Source organism: Nyctereutes procyonoides, unplaced genomic scaffold (assembly GCF_905146905.1).
Source record: "Nyctereutes procyonoides isolate TBG_1078 unplaced genomic scaffold, NYPRO_anot_genome, whole genome shotgun sequence".
In the NCBI taxonomy this organism is placed as follows: Eukaryota; Metazoa; Chordata; class Mammalia; order Carnivora; family Canidae; genus Nyctereutes; species Nyctereutes procyonoides.
Genome location: NW_026575120.1, coordinates 26,617,924 through 26,635,342, shown reverse-complemented (window position 1 = coordinate 26,635,342; position 17,419 = coordinate 26,617,924). Strand labels below are relative to the sequence as shown.

General features: G+C 55.3%; 1 protein-coding gene across 1 annotated transcript; it reads left to right on the top strand.

The window, feature by feature from the left end:
- Positions 1-6,199: 6,199 nt before the first annotated feature.
- Positions 6,200-11,568, top strand: LOC129515624 (zinc finger and SCAN domain-containing protein 2). The gene is given in 3 exon segments (XM_055334576.1): positions 6,200-8,036; positions 8,039-8,886; positions 10,679-11,568. Coding segments are annotated over 2 exon segments (609 nt in total). The 5' UTR covers positions 6,200-8,020; the 3' UTR covers positions 8,632-8,886; positions 10,679-11,568.
- Positions 11,569-17,419: the final 5,851 nt, after the last annotated feature.

Below are 17,419 nucleotides of genomic sequence, written 5' to 3'. Positions count from 1 at the left end.
AGGCCAAGTGCCCTGGATCTCAGCAAAACCCACTTTGAGCATGGGCCCTTTGCTCATGCCCTTTCCATGTTACCACTTAGCAAAGCCTGAGACCAACTCAAGCAAGCCCGCCTCCTCCAGGAAGGCATCCCAGAGTACCACTCCTGCATTGGAAAGCTGCTGTCTACAAGGACGGACCTGCCAGACCCTGGGGCCCTGTGGGATCAGATGCCCGAGAGGTGGTACAGGCAAACACAAGATCTGTCAGGTGGGACTTTGTGTTCAATAGAGGGTGTTGTCCACAAATGGCCTCTGTTTAATGATCAAGCCAAATCCAACAGCTGTGTTGGTAGGACTTGGGGTTAATGAGACCTAATCTCTGCTTGCTTCCCCGTGCACATTCATGAGGTTTGTTGGCTAACCCAAGATGACTGATCCTCACAGATGGGTGCTTCAGGTCATGGGGGTACAGGGCCACATCCATTAGAGTGAAGAATTACTGAGAGGTATGCCCCACTGACCAGGTCAGGGAATGGCACACTGGTTCACTAAGCAAGCCTACTGTGTGCCATGCACTGTACCAAACTTCCAGGATGCTGCAATGAATAAGCCATTGTCTTAGTCAGCTTGGCCATAATAACAAAGTCAACACAGCTTGGGGGACATTTATTTCTCACAGTCTGGCAGATTCAGTGCCTGGTGAGGGCCCGCTTTCTGTCTTGTAGATGACCATCTTCTTTCTGTGCCCCCACATGGCGAGGCAAGGGTGGGGGGGAGGGGTGCCCTCTGGTGTCTCTTCTTTTTCTTTTAAGGACCCTAATCTCATCGGGAAGATCCCAGTCTCATAACCTCATCTAAACCCCATCTAAATTCCCTCCCAAAGGACCCACCTCTGAATGCCAACACATTGGGGGGCAGGGGCTTCAATATATGAATTAGGAGGGGGACAAATTCGGCCAATAGCAGTCACAGTCCCTCTCCTTGAGGAGATCACGAACCTTCCTGGAAAATCACTAATACACATGGAGCTCAGAACAACCTGTCCAGTCGGCTCTCGAGTAAAGTGTCCCAGCCCCAGCTCCCTTACTAAAGCTTTCTTGTTCATTATGTCATTTAGCCTCACTGTGACATCAGCAACCACAGCAGGACAGTGATACAGGGCAGGGGGATGTTGCAGTGGGACTGGCCCACCCGGGTCATGTTACAAACCAAGGCCCTAGGCCTCCTGTTAGCCAAGCCCTTCACTGCCACAATCACAGGCTTCTCCAAGGGTGGCCTTGCATTGTCAACCTCAATTTTTCATCTCCCTTCATTTTAAAATAATAAAACTAGGCCAGGGAGTACTTAGGAGGAGGTATGCCATACAATCAGACAAGATTGGATCTGTCTTAGTGGTGTGCAATCCCCAATACTCTAGAGCTGCCAAGATAAAAGGGTTTTGCAGGGGAACAGGAGACAGCCATGTGAAAATCAGGATCTTAAAGGACTTCTGTCCTGTCCGCCTCCAGGTAAGTGTAGGTCTGTGATGGGGACCCATGGCCAAGCTTCTAACAGGCCAGACGAGCTTGGTGGGGCTGAGGTTCCCGGAATGCCCATGTCATCCTTGGGTTCTTTGTTAGCCGGCTGGGAGTTAAGAAAAATGATCAAGGAACTCAGAAAATGCTGGTTCTTGGGCAAGCAACCTAAGCTTCGAGTGGACCAGCAAGCCGGCAGCCTCCTCGGGAGGGTTGGGCTTCCTGCTTGCCCAGCCCAAGCCCTGAGGAGCCGCCCAATGGAGAACAGGCTGGGAGGCCAGTGGGTAACAACAGGGAGAGAGTGGGACCAGCAGGGACTTGGTAGGACTTGGGGGGATGCTGCTGAGACCTTTTCCTTTTATTCTCTAAGTAGTTTGGTAGGAAAAAAAAAAATACATATACATACATATGTGTGTGTGTGTGTGTATATGCCAAATCCATATATAGGCTATATATATATATATATATATATATATATATATATATATATATATAGACCTTTTGGCAAGAGGAGTGTTGGAGCCAAAAATAGTACATTCTCACATGTCACTGCTTTTACTGGATCATGGCAGAGAAGAGAATGGTATCCTGTAGGTTGTCCCTGGGGTTAAAAAGAGAGTGGTATCTCCTAGGTTACTCAGATGGAGGGGGTGGGTGCCCTAGACAGGCACTGTCCACTAGAACTTTTTGTGATGATGAAAATGTTCTATAACTGAGCCGTCTGATACCATAGCCACCAGCCACATGAGGCTACTGAGTACCTAAAATGTGGCTTGGGAGGCTGAGGAATTGAATTTACAATTTTCTTTATTTTATTTTATTTTTTTAAAGATCTTATTTATTTGTTCATGAGAGACAGAGAGAGAGAGAGAGAGAGAGAGAGAGAGAGGCAGAGACATAGGAAGCAGGCTCCATTCAGGGAACCCGACGTGGGACTCGATCCTGGGTCTCCAGGATCAGGTCCTGGGGTAAAGGTGGCGCTAAATCACTGCGCCACCAGGGCTGCCTCTACAATCTTCTTTTAATAAATTTAAATAGCCTTATGTGGCTATTGGACAGTGTAGCTCTAGGAATATGGTCCTATTGAGAAGTAGAAATGTTGTCTCCCTCCCAGCCACGACCCAAATCTAGAAAGAGCTTTCTTTTGTTGGGAGCAGTGAATAGAGTCAGATAGTTCTGGGGCTGAATGTTGGCTTTACCATTAGGCTATGGGACCTTGTGCAAGTAACCTCTGTAAGGCATGTAGTATAGTGGTTGGCACACAGCAAGCACCTGATAAATAGCAGTTACAATCATTATTTTAATAAACTCCATGTTTGTTAAGGGCTACGCATGCAGCATTTTTACCAGTGGAAGTTTACTATGGGAAGAGAAGAACAGGGTTTTCCCCAGAGCTCCATCCCATAAAGAGGAAGTCTCCATCTGTGTTAAATAGGCCAGCTGCAAGTTTAAGGGCGTGGCCGAATAGGTCACATCTTGGGTTTCAATGACAAGGAAAGAGAACTTTGGAGCAGATGAGACCCGGTACCCACAGCCCATCTCCAGCTGGGTGTCAGCAGAGCGTCCCAGCCCTCGGTGCTGGAGCTGGAGCTGTGCCTGCAACCCCTCATTCCTTACATTACATCACACGCTGGCTGTGCGTGGGTCCCTCTCTTCCCTCCATGGCTACCAGGTGTGGCTTAGAGAGCTGCATTCATTCATTCAGCCGAGGTTGGCTGAGGGGTCATTAGACGCTGTGCACTTGGAATGCAGAGATGCTGAAAACACAGTGTCTCCCTTCAAAGCTCACAACGTGGTGGGAAAAGAAAGGGGCTTCCCAACTTGAAGTCAGCACAAGATGCTTTGGGAGGGGATGTGTAGTGATCGCTGTCCAATTCCAGGAGATGGGGTGACTGTGCATCTAGCATGCACCCGGTATGTGGGAGGGATATGGTGCAAGGCTCCTCTCAGCTGTCCACAGCTCTACCCACAGGGGGCCACGAGCCAGCTGTTCTTTGGGACACTTCGGCTGTGAGCAACCTAGGCCTCTGTTAGGGTCCAATGTCCAGCTGTCACATTAGCCTTGTGGAGTGATGGTGGCTGCCATGCCAGCCACTGGCCCCGCCTGTGGGAAGAAGCATGGCTTCATTTGCAGAAAGCTTCCACATCTCCACTCTGTGTGTTCATCACAGCATATGGAACCGTGGGGGGAGATGTGTGAGTGTCGGGGGTGGGGTGGGGTTGCATGTGTACGAAACTAGAGAAATGAAGTGACTCAGCATTGGCAGAGCAGAGAATGGAGGCCTCTGGAAGTCCCTGGCCCTTGGCATTGCCCACTGAGACGGGATGGGTTTTGGGTGGTATTGCTTCCCTCCCACCCCTGTCCCCCAGCTGTGTGCCTTGCCACTTTGGCACAGCTTACTTAGAAAATGCTGCTAAAAATATGGGTGACATCCTCAGGTACATTGTTGGTTTTGCTTCTGAAAAACCTGGTCATTGACTAAGTGTCCTCATTTCTCCTGTAGCCCACAAAAGGGATAAACGCTGGTGGCTCTGGCAGGTGGCAACTTCTGCAACAGCAGCTGGAGAGGTGGGAGGTATGGCTGTTCTGTGAGCAATGCTCCAGCACCTAGGCAGGGTGTGGGTGTAGGTCATCAGGAGTTAGGGGATCCTTCTGTCAATGCCATGGGAACCTCTGCCCTGGTGGATCCATTTCTTTTGGCTTCCCAGAATTCCCTCCCTGGCACCTCAATTTTAAATACCAATCTCCTTGGGATGTCTAACTCAGGAAGTCCCACTTAGCTCAGTGAGTTGACACAGGAGCAGCAAGGATGGGGTGGGGTGGGGTGGGGGTGGGGTGGGGCAGGTCCCGGAGAGGCCAGAGGCAGATCTGCTGGGATAGAGTCGTCTGTAGAGTGAGATGTGAAAGCAGGCAGGCCTGATCTTCAGGTCTGGTGTTGAGAATAGGGACTGAATTTATTTTCAGGGGGACCCCACCTGGAATTCTGCAGTTCCCAGGCCAGGCACACAGAACACCTGTGGAGGGGTTGGAGGGGAGGCGCCTCATGGGGCTGGGAGGCCTGTGTCTCCCAGGGCCCCTCCTCAGGGGCATGCCACCCCAGCAGCCACATCCACCATCTGTTGTAAGGAGCTCCGCCTGGTCTGCCACCTGGCAGCTAGCAGGCACCACAGAGGAAAAGGCTACTTCATATTCCTCTAGCACTTTCCCTTCTGGCCTCAGTTTCTGTATCTATGAAGTGTAAAATCAGAGGCACTTTTTTACTCTGGACAAGATTATTTCCGGTCATGATCATCACACCCTGCTTCTGTTGGGGGGGTGGTGGTGTCTAGGTACCAGAGGGGTGCCAGGGAGAGTGAGCCAGGTGGTGGGCCTGCCCTTCCCATCTGGGCTGGGCCACTTAGAGCTGCCAGTCTCTGGGGAAGCCGCTCTGTTTCGATTTTATTTTATTTTCCCATCTATAAAATAGGATAATGACACCTATACAACTTAGATGGCACACGGTTATTGGGAGGCTCCCACGAGATAATATATGGGAAAAAGCTTTGTAAAAAGCCAAGTAATGTGTAGGGAAAGGGTATTATTATTATTATTATTATTATTATTATTATTATTGAAGGACGTTTGAAAGCTGGAATTCAGGGCAGCCGTGTCCACAGGGGTGTTAGAGGTGTTCTCTTTTATGGCGTATCTTGGGCTTGATCGGCATGGGTCCGGTTCTGAGGAGGCGGGGATGGTAGAAGTGTCCTTTCTTCCGTGTCCCCAGCAGTCCTGGTGGCATAAAGCCGGCCAGAGGGTGCGGGGGAGGCCCGGTTAGTTGGGGCAACCCGGACTCTGCCCCTCGGACGGTGGTCTCCCACGCATGCCAGCCGGCTCGGAGAGGCTTCGCGGCAGGAGCCCCTGCCCGCACCCCCTGCCCTTTGTCGCAGGGAAAGGCTTCTGCGGCCAGCGCCCCCGCACCCTGCTTCCCGGGCTCTGGGGGCAGTCCGTGGGCCTGGCCAGGGTGGCGTGGCTTTAGGATGAGGGGGGTGAGGGAGAGGCTCTAACCGCTGGCTTGGGCCCTCGGAGGATCCCGAAATGGGAATGGCTGGGGCCGGGGGTGTTGGGGGGTCCCGCCCGGCGGGGCGTTCGGCTCGCGACCCGGTTCCGTCTCCTGCCTGCGCTCGCAGCGCTCCTCCTTCCGCCAGCCAGGTCGTCGGCGAGTTAGACCTCCCAGCCTCACGGGGCTGCTGTGCGTCTGCGGCGACGCCGGCGACTGCAGCGCTGCGGAGGAGACGGCGGGCTCGGGAGGCGGCGCCACGTGAGTCCCGGGCGGCCGGGGCCGGGGCCGCGGCGGGAGATTACCGTATTTACCGGGGCCGGGGCCGGACCCTTGGGGGCGGGTCACTGCGGGCGCTACCGTATTTGCCGGGAGCCGCGCAGGCCCTTTCCGGAGGCGGGGAGGCCGCGACTTAATTACGTATTTATCCAGGGTTGCGTGGTGCTCCCGGGGGCGCTGCGGGCGCTGGGGGTGGGTTGCATCCACGCCCCGAGGGGGCCGGGGCTCGCCGCGGGGTGAGGTGGGTTGCGGCAGCCGGGTGGGAGGCCTACGTAGTTTCGTGGGGGGCGAGGTGGCGACGCAGAGTTTACCATATTTCTCCGGGGTCGCTCCGGCCGCGGGAGTTGACACGGTTGTGCGCGGAGGTCGGGTGGGTGGGGTCAGCGGTTTTGATGAATGCAGCTATTTGGTGAGAACAGCGGTGCGGGAGGCGGGCCGTCCTGATGGGGGCGAGGGAGAAGGGGCGCGGGAGTCGCTGCAGGAGAGTTACCGTATTTGCGCTGGGCAGCGCAGACTCTAGAGGAGGGAGCCACTGCTGGAGACCGGAGGAGCAAGGGCGCAGCCTGGGCTGTGAGTGCGCGAGGGGGTGCAGAAACTTGGGGGAGGCAAAGGGGCCGTCGCTTTAGACCTTCCCCGTAGTCGGAGGCCTTAGTCAGGGAGGTAGCTGGGGAGAGCCAGGAGGCCGCCCAGAGACAAGGCCAGGCTGAGATTGGCCAAGGGGACGGTGATGGTCTGCCTCTGCAAATGTCAATGCCGCCGGCTGGGGAAAGCTTTGTGGGTGGGGTCTATTGCCAGGAGGACGGTCCCCTGCTGGGGGGTGGGAGGCGGTGTGGGTTCCACCCTGGCCTGAGGGTAGGGGGAGACAAAGGGGATGTCTCTGAGATCCCACTCTGCAGATTGATCGACTGAGGTTGTAGTGAGCAGTGATTTCTGAAAGTGTGGAGAAGGCCTGCGTGGAGGTCTAGGTCCCTGATGGGGGTGGAGGACTGCAGGGGAGTGCCAGCTCAGCCAGCTCCGGAGCAGGCCCCAGTGCTCTGCAGGAGCAGGGGCCCTAGGTCTTCTGGGGGGCATGGAGGTAATGGCAGCAGACTCTGCCCTGCAGGAGCCATGGTGCTTTGGGTGTCTATGCCTCTGCGGTGGTCTTGTGTCTGTGTGCATGTGCATTTTGAGGGGCATTTAGTTGGTGAGCAGCTGCTACATTGAGAACAGCTTTTGACAGTGAGTCAGGAAACTTAGGGCCCAGTCCTGGCTCACCTTGTGTGACCTTGGGCAAGTAAGCTGACCTCAGTTACCCCATCTATACTGGAGGGCTCAGTAAGAACTGCTGCTGCTTCCCCAGGGTTGCTGTGAGGACAATGGGAAACAATTTATATGAGGAACACCGTGCCCTGGGGAAGAGGATACTCAGCAGAACCAGCATGAATGGGATGGAGCTGAACTTGGGTGTTTGTTGAGGATCTGGCCAGGCTTTGGTATGTTGGGGATGCCAAGAGGAATCTAGCTGAGACCAGCCCCTGGGAGTTCACACTCCGTTTCAGTGGCAAGCCTCATTCTGATAAACAAAGAGCTGCTGCTTTTAATGTTTACTTGAGATTACTTTCAAGTTTACAGGGTTTTTGTTTTGTTTCTTTTCAGCTTTTCAAAAATGTCTTTGAACCACCGGTGACCCCATCCTTCCCTCCAAATTGGGGATACGTCCCCCCCCCCCCTTGAGATTCTGGTGGGAGAGTTAAGACCTATCCAGGCACAAGCTGACTCCCAATACTAGAAACCTCTTTTAGTTGCCCAACAGGATATAGTGATTGCTTTTGGCAGGTGCGGTGCTTGGTGTTGGGGCTAAAGGAAGGAGACCACTCTGTCCTTAAGGCATGCCTGGAGGCCCTGGGCACGACCCAGGTGGCATGCATTCAGTGTGATGACTGAGGGCTTGAGGTTGGGCCCCAAGGCTCAGGACGGCTGGAGGAGTCAGGGAAGGCTTTTGGGAGGAGGTGGCACTTGAGAAGGTTGTGATCAAGTGGTAGAAGAGAAGGGCACTCCGGCAGGGAAGCACTGGCTTGTACAAGACTGAGGGGCAGATGAAGTTGCGGGAAGTCCCTGCAATGTCCTCCCTGAGGTTGGGGGCCGGTTGATCCTCGGACCCCCCGACCCTCCCCTGACTCCTCTCTCTGCTTCTGCCTCCCCAGGGGCTGGTGACTGCGGCTGGAAGCGCCCATGACAGAGCTGGCGTCCTCGGGGGCGGGTCCCCTGCGGGGGACGGGGAGGAGGGCCTGGGGGACGAGCGAGGCCTGGTCATCCACCACCCCGCGGAGGAGCAGCCTCACCGCTGCCCACTGTGCGGCCAGACCTTCTCGCAGCAGCCCAGCCTGGTGCGGCACCAGAAGGCGCACGCCGGGGTGGGCCGCGCGGCCTCCTTCGTGTGCCCCGAGTGCGGCAAGGCCTTCAGCGTCAAGCACAACCTCGAGGTGCACCAGCGCACGCACACCGGCGAGCGGCCCTTCCCCTGCCCGGAGTGCGGCCGCTGCTTCAGCCTCAAGCAGAACCTGCTCACGCACCAGCGCATCCACAGCGGCGAGAAGCCGCACCAGTGCGCACAGTGCGGCCGCTGCTTCCGCGAGCCGCGCTTCCTGCTCAACCACCAGCGCACCCACGCGCGCATGCCCGCGCCGCACCCGCGCCGCCCCGGAGTGTTCGGGGAGCGGCGGCCCTACTTCTGTGCGCGCTGCGGCAAGAGCTTCGCGCGCGAGGGCTCGCTCAAGACCCACCAGCGCAGCCATGGCCACGGCCCCGACGGCCAGGCGGCCCATTTAGGCCGCGTGCTATGATGCGCTCCGGACCTGCCGCCGCAGCCAGTGTCCTGCCCCAGGGCCGCGCCCGGGACTCCTGGAGCCGGCGTGGGGCTGCGGCCCGTGTTCTGGATGCGATCCCCGGAGACCAGGAGGGCGGGCTTGGGGTCTTGAAAGAGTGGGCCGTGGCCCGCCTTGGGCCACCTCCTCCCGAGTCTTCTCCACCCTCCGGCTGGCCACCCACAGCTGCCCCCGCGCTGGTTTTCGTCCTCAGGCTCACCCGGCCTAGAGTAGGTGAGACCCAAGGGCCATCCAGAGCCCCTCTTGGGCCTGAGCAGGGGCTGGGGGGGACAGGCGTGGGAGGTGGGGAGCACTGGGCTCTGGGTCTGTGACTAGCTTCTTCCTAGATCTTCATTCCCAGAATGTCAGAGCGGGGAGCCCCGTGGAGAGGGCCACTCTCCACAATGCCTGGGCCACCTCAGCCCCCAAGGTCTCCTAGCTCCAACGTGTACTATCTGGTGTACTTGAGAAGTCACTTCACTTCATGGCTCAGTTTGCTCCTCTGTGAGTTGGGTTTAACATGGAACTTCTCTTTGGGATATTGTAAGGATTGTAGTTAAACATTACCAGGTAAAAGAGGGTGATGTCACTGGTCCAGAAGTATTTATTGAGCACCCTGGTGTGCCAGGCACGGTGCCATGCTCTTGGCAGGAGGCACAGACACAAAGCCTGGAGGGTGACACTTGGCCTGGTAATGCAGACCATCCTAGGGGACATACTGTAGAGTGCTCTGGGAGGTATCACCCAAGGCAGTCTGATGGCTTGAACTGGGTTCTGGGGATGAATAGGGGTGCTCTGGGGAGAGCAAAGGTGGAGGGTTTCTGAGGCAGGGGTCAGATAGAGGAGGCTCACATTTGCCATACAGAGGATTTTGTGGCCAGGGGGAAAGGACACCAAGATGTTTAGTGAGAAGAGCACAGTGATCTCAGACATACGGTTCAAAGGGAAATGGAAGCCCTGTGAGGACAGATCAAAGTGGGATGAGCAAGGAGCCTGGAGGGTTGTGGGGTCATCTGGGAAAGAGAAAATGAGGCGCTGAACTATGGGGCTTGACCAAGGGGAGAGCCAGGACTGGCCCCATGACCCCTGATTCCAAGTTGGTGCTCCAGAGCACAGGCTTCTTCAGCCATTTAGCAGATGAAGAAACTGAGGCTCACCTAAGCTTACTCCAAATGTCACTTAATATTTAGTGTTGTTGTTGTTGTTTAAGATTTATTTATTTATTCATGAGAGACACACACAGAGAAGAGAGGCAGAGACATAGGCAGAGTGAAGCAAGCTCCATGCAGGGAGCTTACCGTGGGACTCAACTCCAGGACTCCAGAATCACATCCTGGGTTGAAGGAAGACGTTCAACCGCTGAGCCACCCAGGTGTCCCAGTACTCAGTGTTATAACAGTGCAGGCCTGGCCCCCAAGACCTTTCATCTGTGTGGCACTGCCTGCAAGAATCTCTTACTGGTGGGAATGTGACTAGAGACCAGGTGGTAGGATCCTGGGCAGTGAGGCCTCTGGGTGGCATGGGTGCCTGAGCGGGCCACGGCATCCACAGTAGTGGGTTGGAGGGAGGGCGTTGGGGTCCTGGAGGGGACCTGCACTCACAGAGCCCTGGCTCTGCACCCAGCCTGTGCCACCACCTTGCTAGGTGCTGGAGACCCGTCTCCACCCACTGCCCTTCCTTAGAGCTTCGTGGCTCCTTGGGAATCACTGGCCCTCGGCCTGCCACCAGGTGGCTGCTGCTATGTAGACCTAGTTCTTAGTGGCAGAGATAAAGAGGTTCAACCAGGACCTGGGACATCTGGAGCTCGAATGTCCTGAACTCAAGTTGTCTTGGTGGTAAATGGGATTGATAATCCTGGTGTGCTGGGTAGGGGGCTGAGAGAACTGGCTCCAGACGCTGGACAAGTGCAGGGTGGCCCAGCTGACCACTCCCGCCTAGCCCCAGAGTTGGGGGAGCTGAGGGGTGGCTGGGCAGGGTCGTGTCACAGCCCCAGACCTGACCCTGGTCTCTTTGTCTCCATGAACAGATGTGGATTGGGCAGGACCTCTGGGCAGTGTGTAAGGCACATCTGGGCACAGAGACTAGGAATGGGGCCCTACGGGGGCCTGCCCGCTGGCATGAGGACACGTCCCTAAGAAGACCTACCTCGGGAGGTGCCCTGCAGAGGGGACCCGTGCAGCCTGGAATTGGAGGCAGGTTCTGTGCCCTGGTGGAAAATCCCCCCCTTCTCCGACCTGCTGGGAGTCACGGCCGAGAGAAGAGCTCGTCGTGGCTGCCTGGCCATAGACTTCCACTGTCATGTGGCAGCGGGGACAATGCCTGTGTGGAGAGCCGGCTTCTCTGCGCCTGTCTGGCCCACCAGAGACAGGAAGTAACTGGCCTAAGAGAACACAGCAAGTCGGTAGCAGACCTGGCTCTAGAGGCAAAGCCTTCCCCCAGGTGTAAACCATACCTGCAGGGTTCACTTGCCTTTAGAGCAATGGTTCTTAATACTTTGGGGGCACGAAGCCCTTTGAAAATCTCACAAATGTTATGAACCTTCTCCCCAGGAAAACATGCATACCCACGTAGACACAAGAATCTACAAGCAATTTTAGAGCTCCCAGACTCCAGGCTGAGGTTCTTGGCCCCAGGACCTAACATGCCACTCTTTCCTTACCTGACCGAGAGCCCAGAGTCTGGGCCACCATACAAGTAGCATTACTCCCTCCCCCCGGCTGAACTTCCTTCCCTCGTTCAGGAATAAAGAATTCTGAGTAGGGGACCCTTCTAGTCACTTTCTTCTCCAGGGCCTAACAGTGCATCAGGCTTCTGGAACCTTTCCTCCCTCCCACAGGCCTTGCCAGAGGCTCTCTGGGTTGGGTTTGCTCTTCTCTGGCTTGGGGTGCTTGCTCTGGTTTTCACCACACAAGCTGCGCTCTGATTTCACTGTGGGGGGCGGGGGCAGGGGAAGGCTGGAATTTCCATGGATGTGGGGTGAGCAGGAGCTTGAGCCAAAGCCTACCTGGGGGAGGGATCCTGTGTGGCTGTCTCCTGCCGGACAGGGTGTTCAGCCTGGCAGGATATGATGTCGGCTGGGGAGGAAGACGGAGCCTCGCGCCTGGTGCCTGCCAGCTCTGGGGCTGGCGGAGGAGCTTCTCTGTCCCCAGAGGGTGGATTGTGCGACACACGGAGGGGCGGATGCCAGGCCTGCGACGGGGTGAGGACTTTTTTTTTTTTAATTTTTATTTATTTATGATAGTCACACAGAGAGAGAGAGAGGGAGGCAGAGACATAGGCAGAGGGAGAAGCAGGCTCCATGCACCGGGAACCCGACATGGGATTCGATCCTGGGTCTCCAGGATCGTGCCCTGCGCCAAAGGCAGGCGCCAGACCGCTGCCACCCAAGGATCCCAGGACTTTGGTTTTTACCCTGAGCAGGTCGGCCTGGAGCTCCCTGGCCTCATCAGAATGAACCACTCGTCTGAAAAGGTGTGGCCGTTGAGGGCTGGGCTGGGTTTTTGATGACAACCAGACATTGTGGTGCAGGTTCTATTTAGTGAAACTCTTGGGGGTGGGGAGAGGCCTGTAGCCATGGGATTTATTTAGATCAAATCTAAAGTGGAGCTGGTCTGGAGGGAGGTCCCAGGGCCAAGCTGGGTTTGGTCAGGGTCATCGAGAGGCCTCCCCAGCTCCTGGCCTGGGACCTTACTTGTCCTGTCTCCCATGCAGTTTGGCACATAGGTTCTTAGGGACCATCTTCCCTATGCCTTGTCCTGGAGTAACAAACCACTGGGCGGGGGTGGGGTCAGAGGAAGAGGAGGTACTCTGTGCTTCAGAAGCTTCCACTTGCTCTTATCCTTGGCCCTCCTGGATGGGGCCCCCCTTCTCCGCTGCTTGTCAGCTCACCTCCCTTTCTTGTAACTGTGCAGCCCATACCTGCTGTTACCTTCTCTGTCTTCCCTGGGATTGCTGAAATGTGCCCCTCCTCTGCCCCGCTGAGCTCTCTTCTCCGCCGGGCCCTCCATCCTCATCCTCTGAACAATCCGGTTTTCTATGCTTGAGTGTCTGCGTGTGCATTGAGTCTCCAGCTAGACTGTGAGCTCCCTGGGGGCAAGGGGCATGCCGTGTCTTCTTGAACCCCAGCAGGGCCCAGCGCAGGCCTGGGCTCAGAACACTCAGGAAATACTTGTCGACTGGCTGATGGGTCAAGTGCTGGAGGCTGTGGGGTGGCTGGTGGTGAGGATGAGGAGAGGGCCCACAAGTTCACACATGGGTGCATTTCACTGGGCCATGAGCTCGCTCCCCTGGGGCAGTCATGGCCCTAGGAGTCCTTAGATCCTTCCCTCCTTGGGGCAGTGGGACAGGAGGGGACCCCTCCCCCCATACGGCTACACAGGAGCGTGTGTGAAGGTGTCCAGGCTCGATATTTCCGTTGGTCACTGCGGAGCTGACCATGTGGAATAAATGTTCTCTCGACATCAGCTGGTGTGAGCAGTGGTCATTTGGGGCTCAGCCGGGAGCAGGGCAGTGGCCTCTAGCTCTGCCTCCATCATATACCAAGGAGTTATGTTTCATGGTGGCCAAAGGCTATAGAAAGAATAACTCAAACACCACAGCAGCACAGCTATGAATAGCTTAGTGGCCCACCCACACCCCCAGTCTGGATTATGTCTGCTGTTTGGATTCGGGTAATGGGTATTGGGGCCCCTTCAAGTAGCCTCAACTGCTTGCTCAGGTGAGAGTGAGGCCAGGCCTGCTGAGAACCTGCGTGGTGATCTCCCATCACTACCTGAGAGGTCGGCTGCTCAGAGTACTCCATCCGATGGCCATCGGTGCTCCAGCATCGGCCCCTGCCAGCTGGGGGGCCTTGGCCAGCCCTGTGTCTTCCCCAAGTTTATTCTTATCTGTGACTGTAGTCCTCCTACTGCAGAGTTGTGAGAATCAAGTCAGTATGTGCATAAACCCTGCAAAGCACGACATGGATGCATCCTGTCCTAGCTTGTCACTGTCCTCCCACTGAAGGTAGATTTGGCAGCTGACCACTTGGTTTCAGAGCCCAGGAATCTCCTGGAGCAGAAAGTGCTGGAGGGCAAAGTTATATCAGGTCTGCCACTGGGTAGCTGAGACGTGGGTGAGTGATTTCCCTCCAGTTGTTGGTGAGGCACAGGCCCTGATCTTGGTCAAGGCTCACCCCAGAATCTTCCTTCTGTGTCCTACTCTTTTTTTCTCTCTTTTTAAGATTATTTGAGAGACAAAGACAGAGAGGGAGCATGAGCCGAGGGGAGGGCCAGAGGGAGAGGGAGGGAGACAATCTCAAGCAGACTCCTGCTGAGGATGGAGCTGGTCTCATGATCCCGAGATCATGGCCTGAACTGAAATTGAGAGTTGGAGGCTCAACCGACTGAGCCACCCGGGTGTCCCTGTGTCTACAACTTGAGTCAGATTTGGGGCTGTATCAATTGTCTCTAACAGCCAAGGAAGGTCCTGAGTGGCAGTAACTCAAAGAAGGAGACTTTGGAACGTGGGTCTGTTGGGGGTGAATCAGGCAGGACCCTTGTTCAACTCAAATTGACTCACGCCAGAATGGGGCACCGTGGGCTCATGGGACGGAAGTGTAGTGACCCGATGCTGACAGCTGAATCTCAGCCCATCTTTGGTGCTGCCCTCCCTCCCTCTTGGGAGCCTCCTCCCCAGCTCACACGCAGGGCAGGAAGGAGCCTTTTGCCTGCTGAGGCTCGGTTCGTCCCCTGATGGTCTGAACCAGTCGCAGCGTTGACTCCATGGTGGAGGGCAGCGATCTGACTGCCAGGCCCAGGCCTGCACTGCCACTGAGGGTCTGCAGCTCGGGGTCTGTGGGCGGGGAAGGGCAGTTTGCCGGGGGATGGCCAGAAGGAGAAGGCAGTGAGTGGGTTCCAGGTGGGTAGACCAGTACGCCTGCTACCGACCAGCAATACTGAGTCACCGAGGACCTTGTCCTGAATGCCCCACTCCAGAATCGGAGGCAGAAATGGCCTGTTGCTACGATCTTCAGGCAATCGGGTGTGTAGACACTCTGCACCTCCCCAAGGCAGGCCTTTTTACTCAGACATTCGTCCACCCTTCTGTCTGAGAGAGAAGAAGGACACATGGCATTCCTCTGAGGCCTGCTTGTGGGCATAGAGACAAGATGCCTTCTCCACTGGGCACTGGGGCCCCAGCCACACAGCCCCCACCACATCCTGGGGACTAGAATGTGTGCCAGCAGTGCCTGCCCTGGCCTGGCTTTATAGGAATGTATTTCCAGGAGAGAAAGGCCCAGAAAGTGGCCAGTCCTGGGTGAGGAAGCAGGTGGTTCACAGAGCAGTTCCTCCACGGTGTCTATGCTCCCTCTGGATCCCTCGCTCCCCTCCGGCTGAGCCCCTCCCAAACATGGTGAAGCCTCAAGGTCTTCACTGTAATGATGCCCCAGTGACAGGATGTCTGCCACAGATGCTGCTGGTGCCATGCCAGATCCCCTTTCCTGGCTGTTGTCAGTGTTGGCTGCTAATGGGTCATAGCTGGTTACCTGTGGGGCTGCCCCAGCCAACCCCCACTGAGGCCGACGTGGGCAGGGGGGCAGCTCTGAAGTGCAGTGTGTGCTCAGAACTTCCTGAGGGACCAAATGACATTAGTTTCCAGCTGAGACCCCATCACCGGTTCTTTTTGCCACCTGATCTGACTTCCCACTCCCCTTCTCCAGAGAGCACTTGGCAATAGTACTTATTCCCCTTGGACAGAATCCTTGTCTCAGGCTCTGAGTCTAGGGCCCCAAGCCTAAGGAAATGTCTCTAAGGGATACAGGCTCAAAGAGCTTTGCACAGGCTAGAGATCATGACTAGTATCTTTATTGAGTTCTGTGTGGTGTCGGTTACCTGTAGGTTTTCAGCGAAGCCCGTAGACTCACAGATTGGGGTGGCCATCTCCTTTGTGTGGGGCCAGGCCAGAGGCCCTAAGCACTGGTATGACAGCTCCTCTCCAGGAGCTCCAAGGCTCCTCCCAACTGGAGACAAGGTATAAGAATCTAGATCAAGGGTCAGACGTTGGAGCCTAGCATAGCTGTGTGGCTTTGGCCAAGATCCTTACTATTTTTATTAGTTTTTTTTCCATAAAAAGATTTATTTATTTTAAGGAGGAAGTGAGACAGAGAGGAGCAGAGGGAGAAGGAAGGAGAAACAGAATCTGGAGCAGACTCCCTACTGAGTACAGAGCCCGACATGGAGCTCAATCCCAAGACCCTGAGATCATGACCTGAGCCAAAACCAGAAGTAGGATGCTCAACCCTCGGAGCCACCCCAGGTGCCCCAAGATCCTTAGCATTCTGAACCAGTTAGTTCTGACCCATGAAATGAGCATTGTAGGCAAGCCACTCCCTGAGGTTTCTTTTAGGGTTGAAATTCCATTGTTGCTCCCTGATTGCTTGTGTGGGTTCTTTTGGGTTGTAAGGAGCAGAGACCACTCTGTGTTGCAAGACCTCCTGAGATGTGAGGGCGCCCGTACAGCTGGGCTCCTCAGGAGGGCATCCCTTCTCTTTGGTCCCAACACTTTTCCTATGAGTCAGTCTTGCTCCTTCCTACAGTTGCCATCACCTCTACTCTGTAACAGATGCTTGTAGAACTAAATTTGTTTTTTATTGAGGCAAGATGACTGCAGTTTCTAGCAGCAGAGACAGAGAGACACCTTGGAGCAGACCTTTGTTTCTGGAAGGTCATTGCCTGGTTAAACTCATGTAAAACAAATTCTCACTGCTGGTCTCAAACTAGCCCTGGACTTGGGCAGCATTTCAAATGCAGATGCTTCAGGACAGCGTGTTAGCGGTTATGTTTAGTAATGATAATCTAAATATCATTTTTAAAAAAGATTTATTTATTTGAGAGAAAAAGAACATGTGCACAGAGGGGAGGGACAGAGAGACAATCTTAAGCAGAACCCTTGCTAAGTGTGGAGCCTGTCTTGGGGCTCAATATCATGACCCTGAGATCATGACCTGAGCCGAGATCATGAGTCAGATGCTCAACAGCTGAGCCACCCAGGCGCCCCTAAAAATGATCATTTTGAAAAGGCTAGGGGATCCCTGGGTGGCTCAGCGGTTTGGCGCCTGCCTTCGGCCCAGGGTGTGATCCTGGAGTCCAAGGATCAAGTCCCACACTGGGCTCCCTGCATGGAGCCTGCTTCTCCCTCTGCCTGTGTCTCTGCCTCTCTGTGTGTGTGTCTCTCATGAATAAATATAAATAAATAAATAATCTTTAAAAAGAAAAGTCTGTTATTAAGCAAAGCCCCTGGGGGTGGGGGCCTCTGAAATGTGGCAAAGGACCTGAAATTTTTTCATTCGTGAGGGGCTGAGCTGGTCCTTCTCCTGGCACTTGAAAACCTGCTTGAGATGAGCAGTGCCCCAGACATTAGGCTTAAAGCCTGTGAGCTCAGGAGAACCTTTGTTTACAGGAGCAGTGTGAGCTGTGTCCGTGTGCGAGGCTAGAGGGACTCTGGGGGGAGGGTGGCATGGGGGTGCACATGGGGTTCTGCGAGGTGAGAGAAACAGGCTGGGGGACACAGGGGACAGGATGAGCACACCCAGAAATCACCGGGTGTGTGTGTGGCCTGGGGCTCCCACAGGAAGCGCAGATCACACAGAGTTCTTGGGATCTGGGAGGGCTCGGTCTTGATTTGGACCTAACAAGTGTATTTCAGCTGGTGAAGGGGGACTTGCTGGCCACCTTTCCCACCTCCTGTCTTGTGTCTGCTGTGGCACCTGCTGCCTTGTCGTTGATGC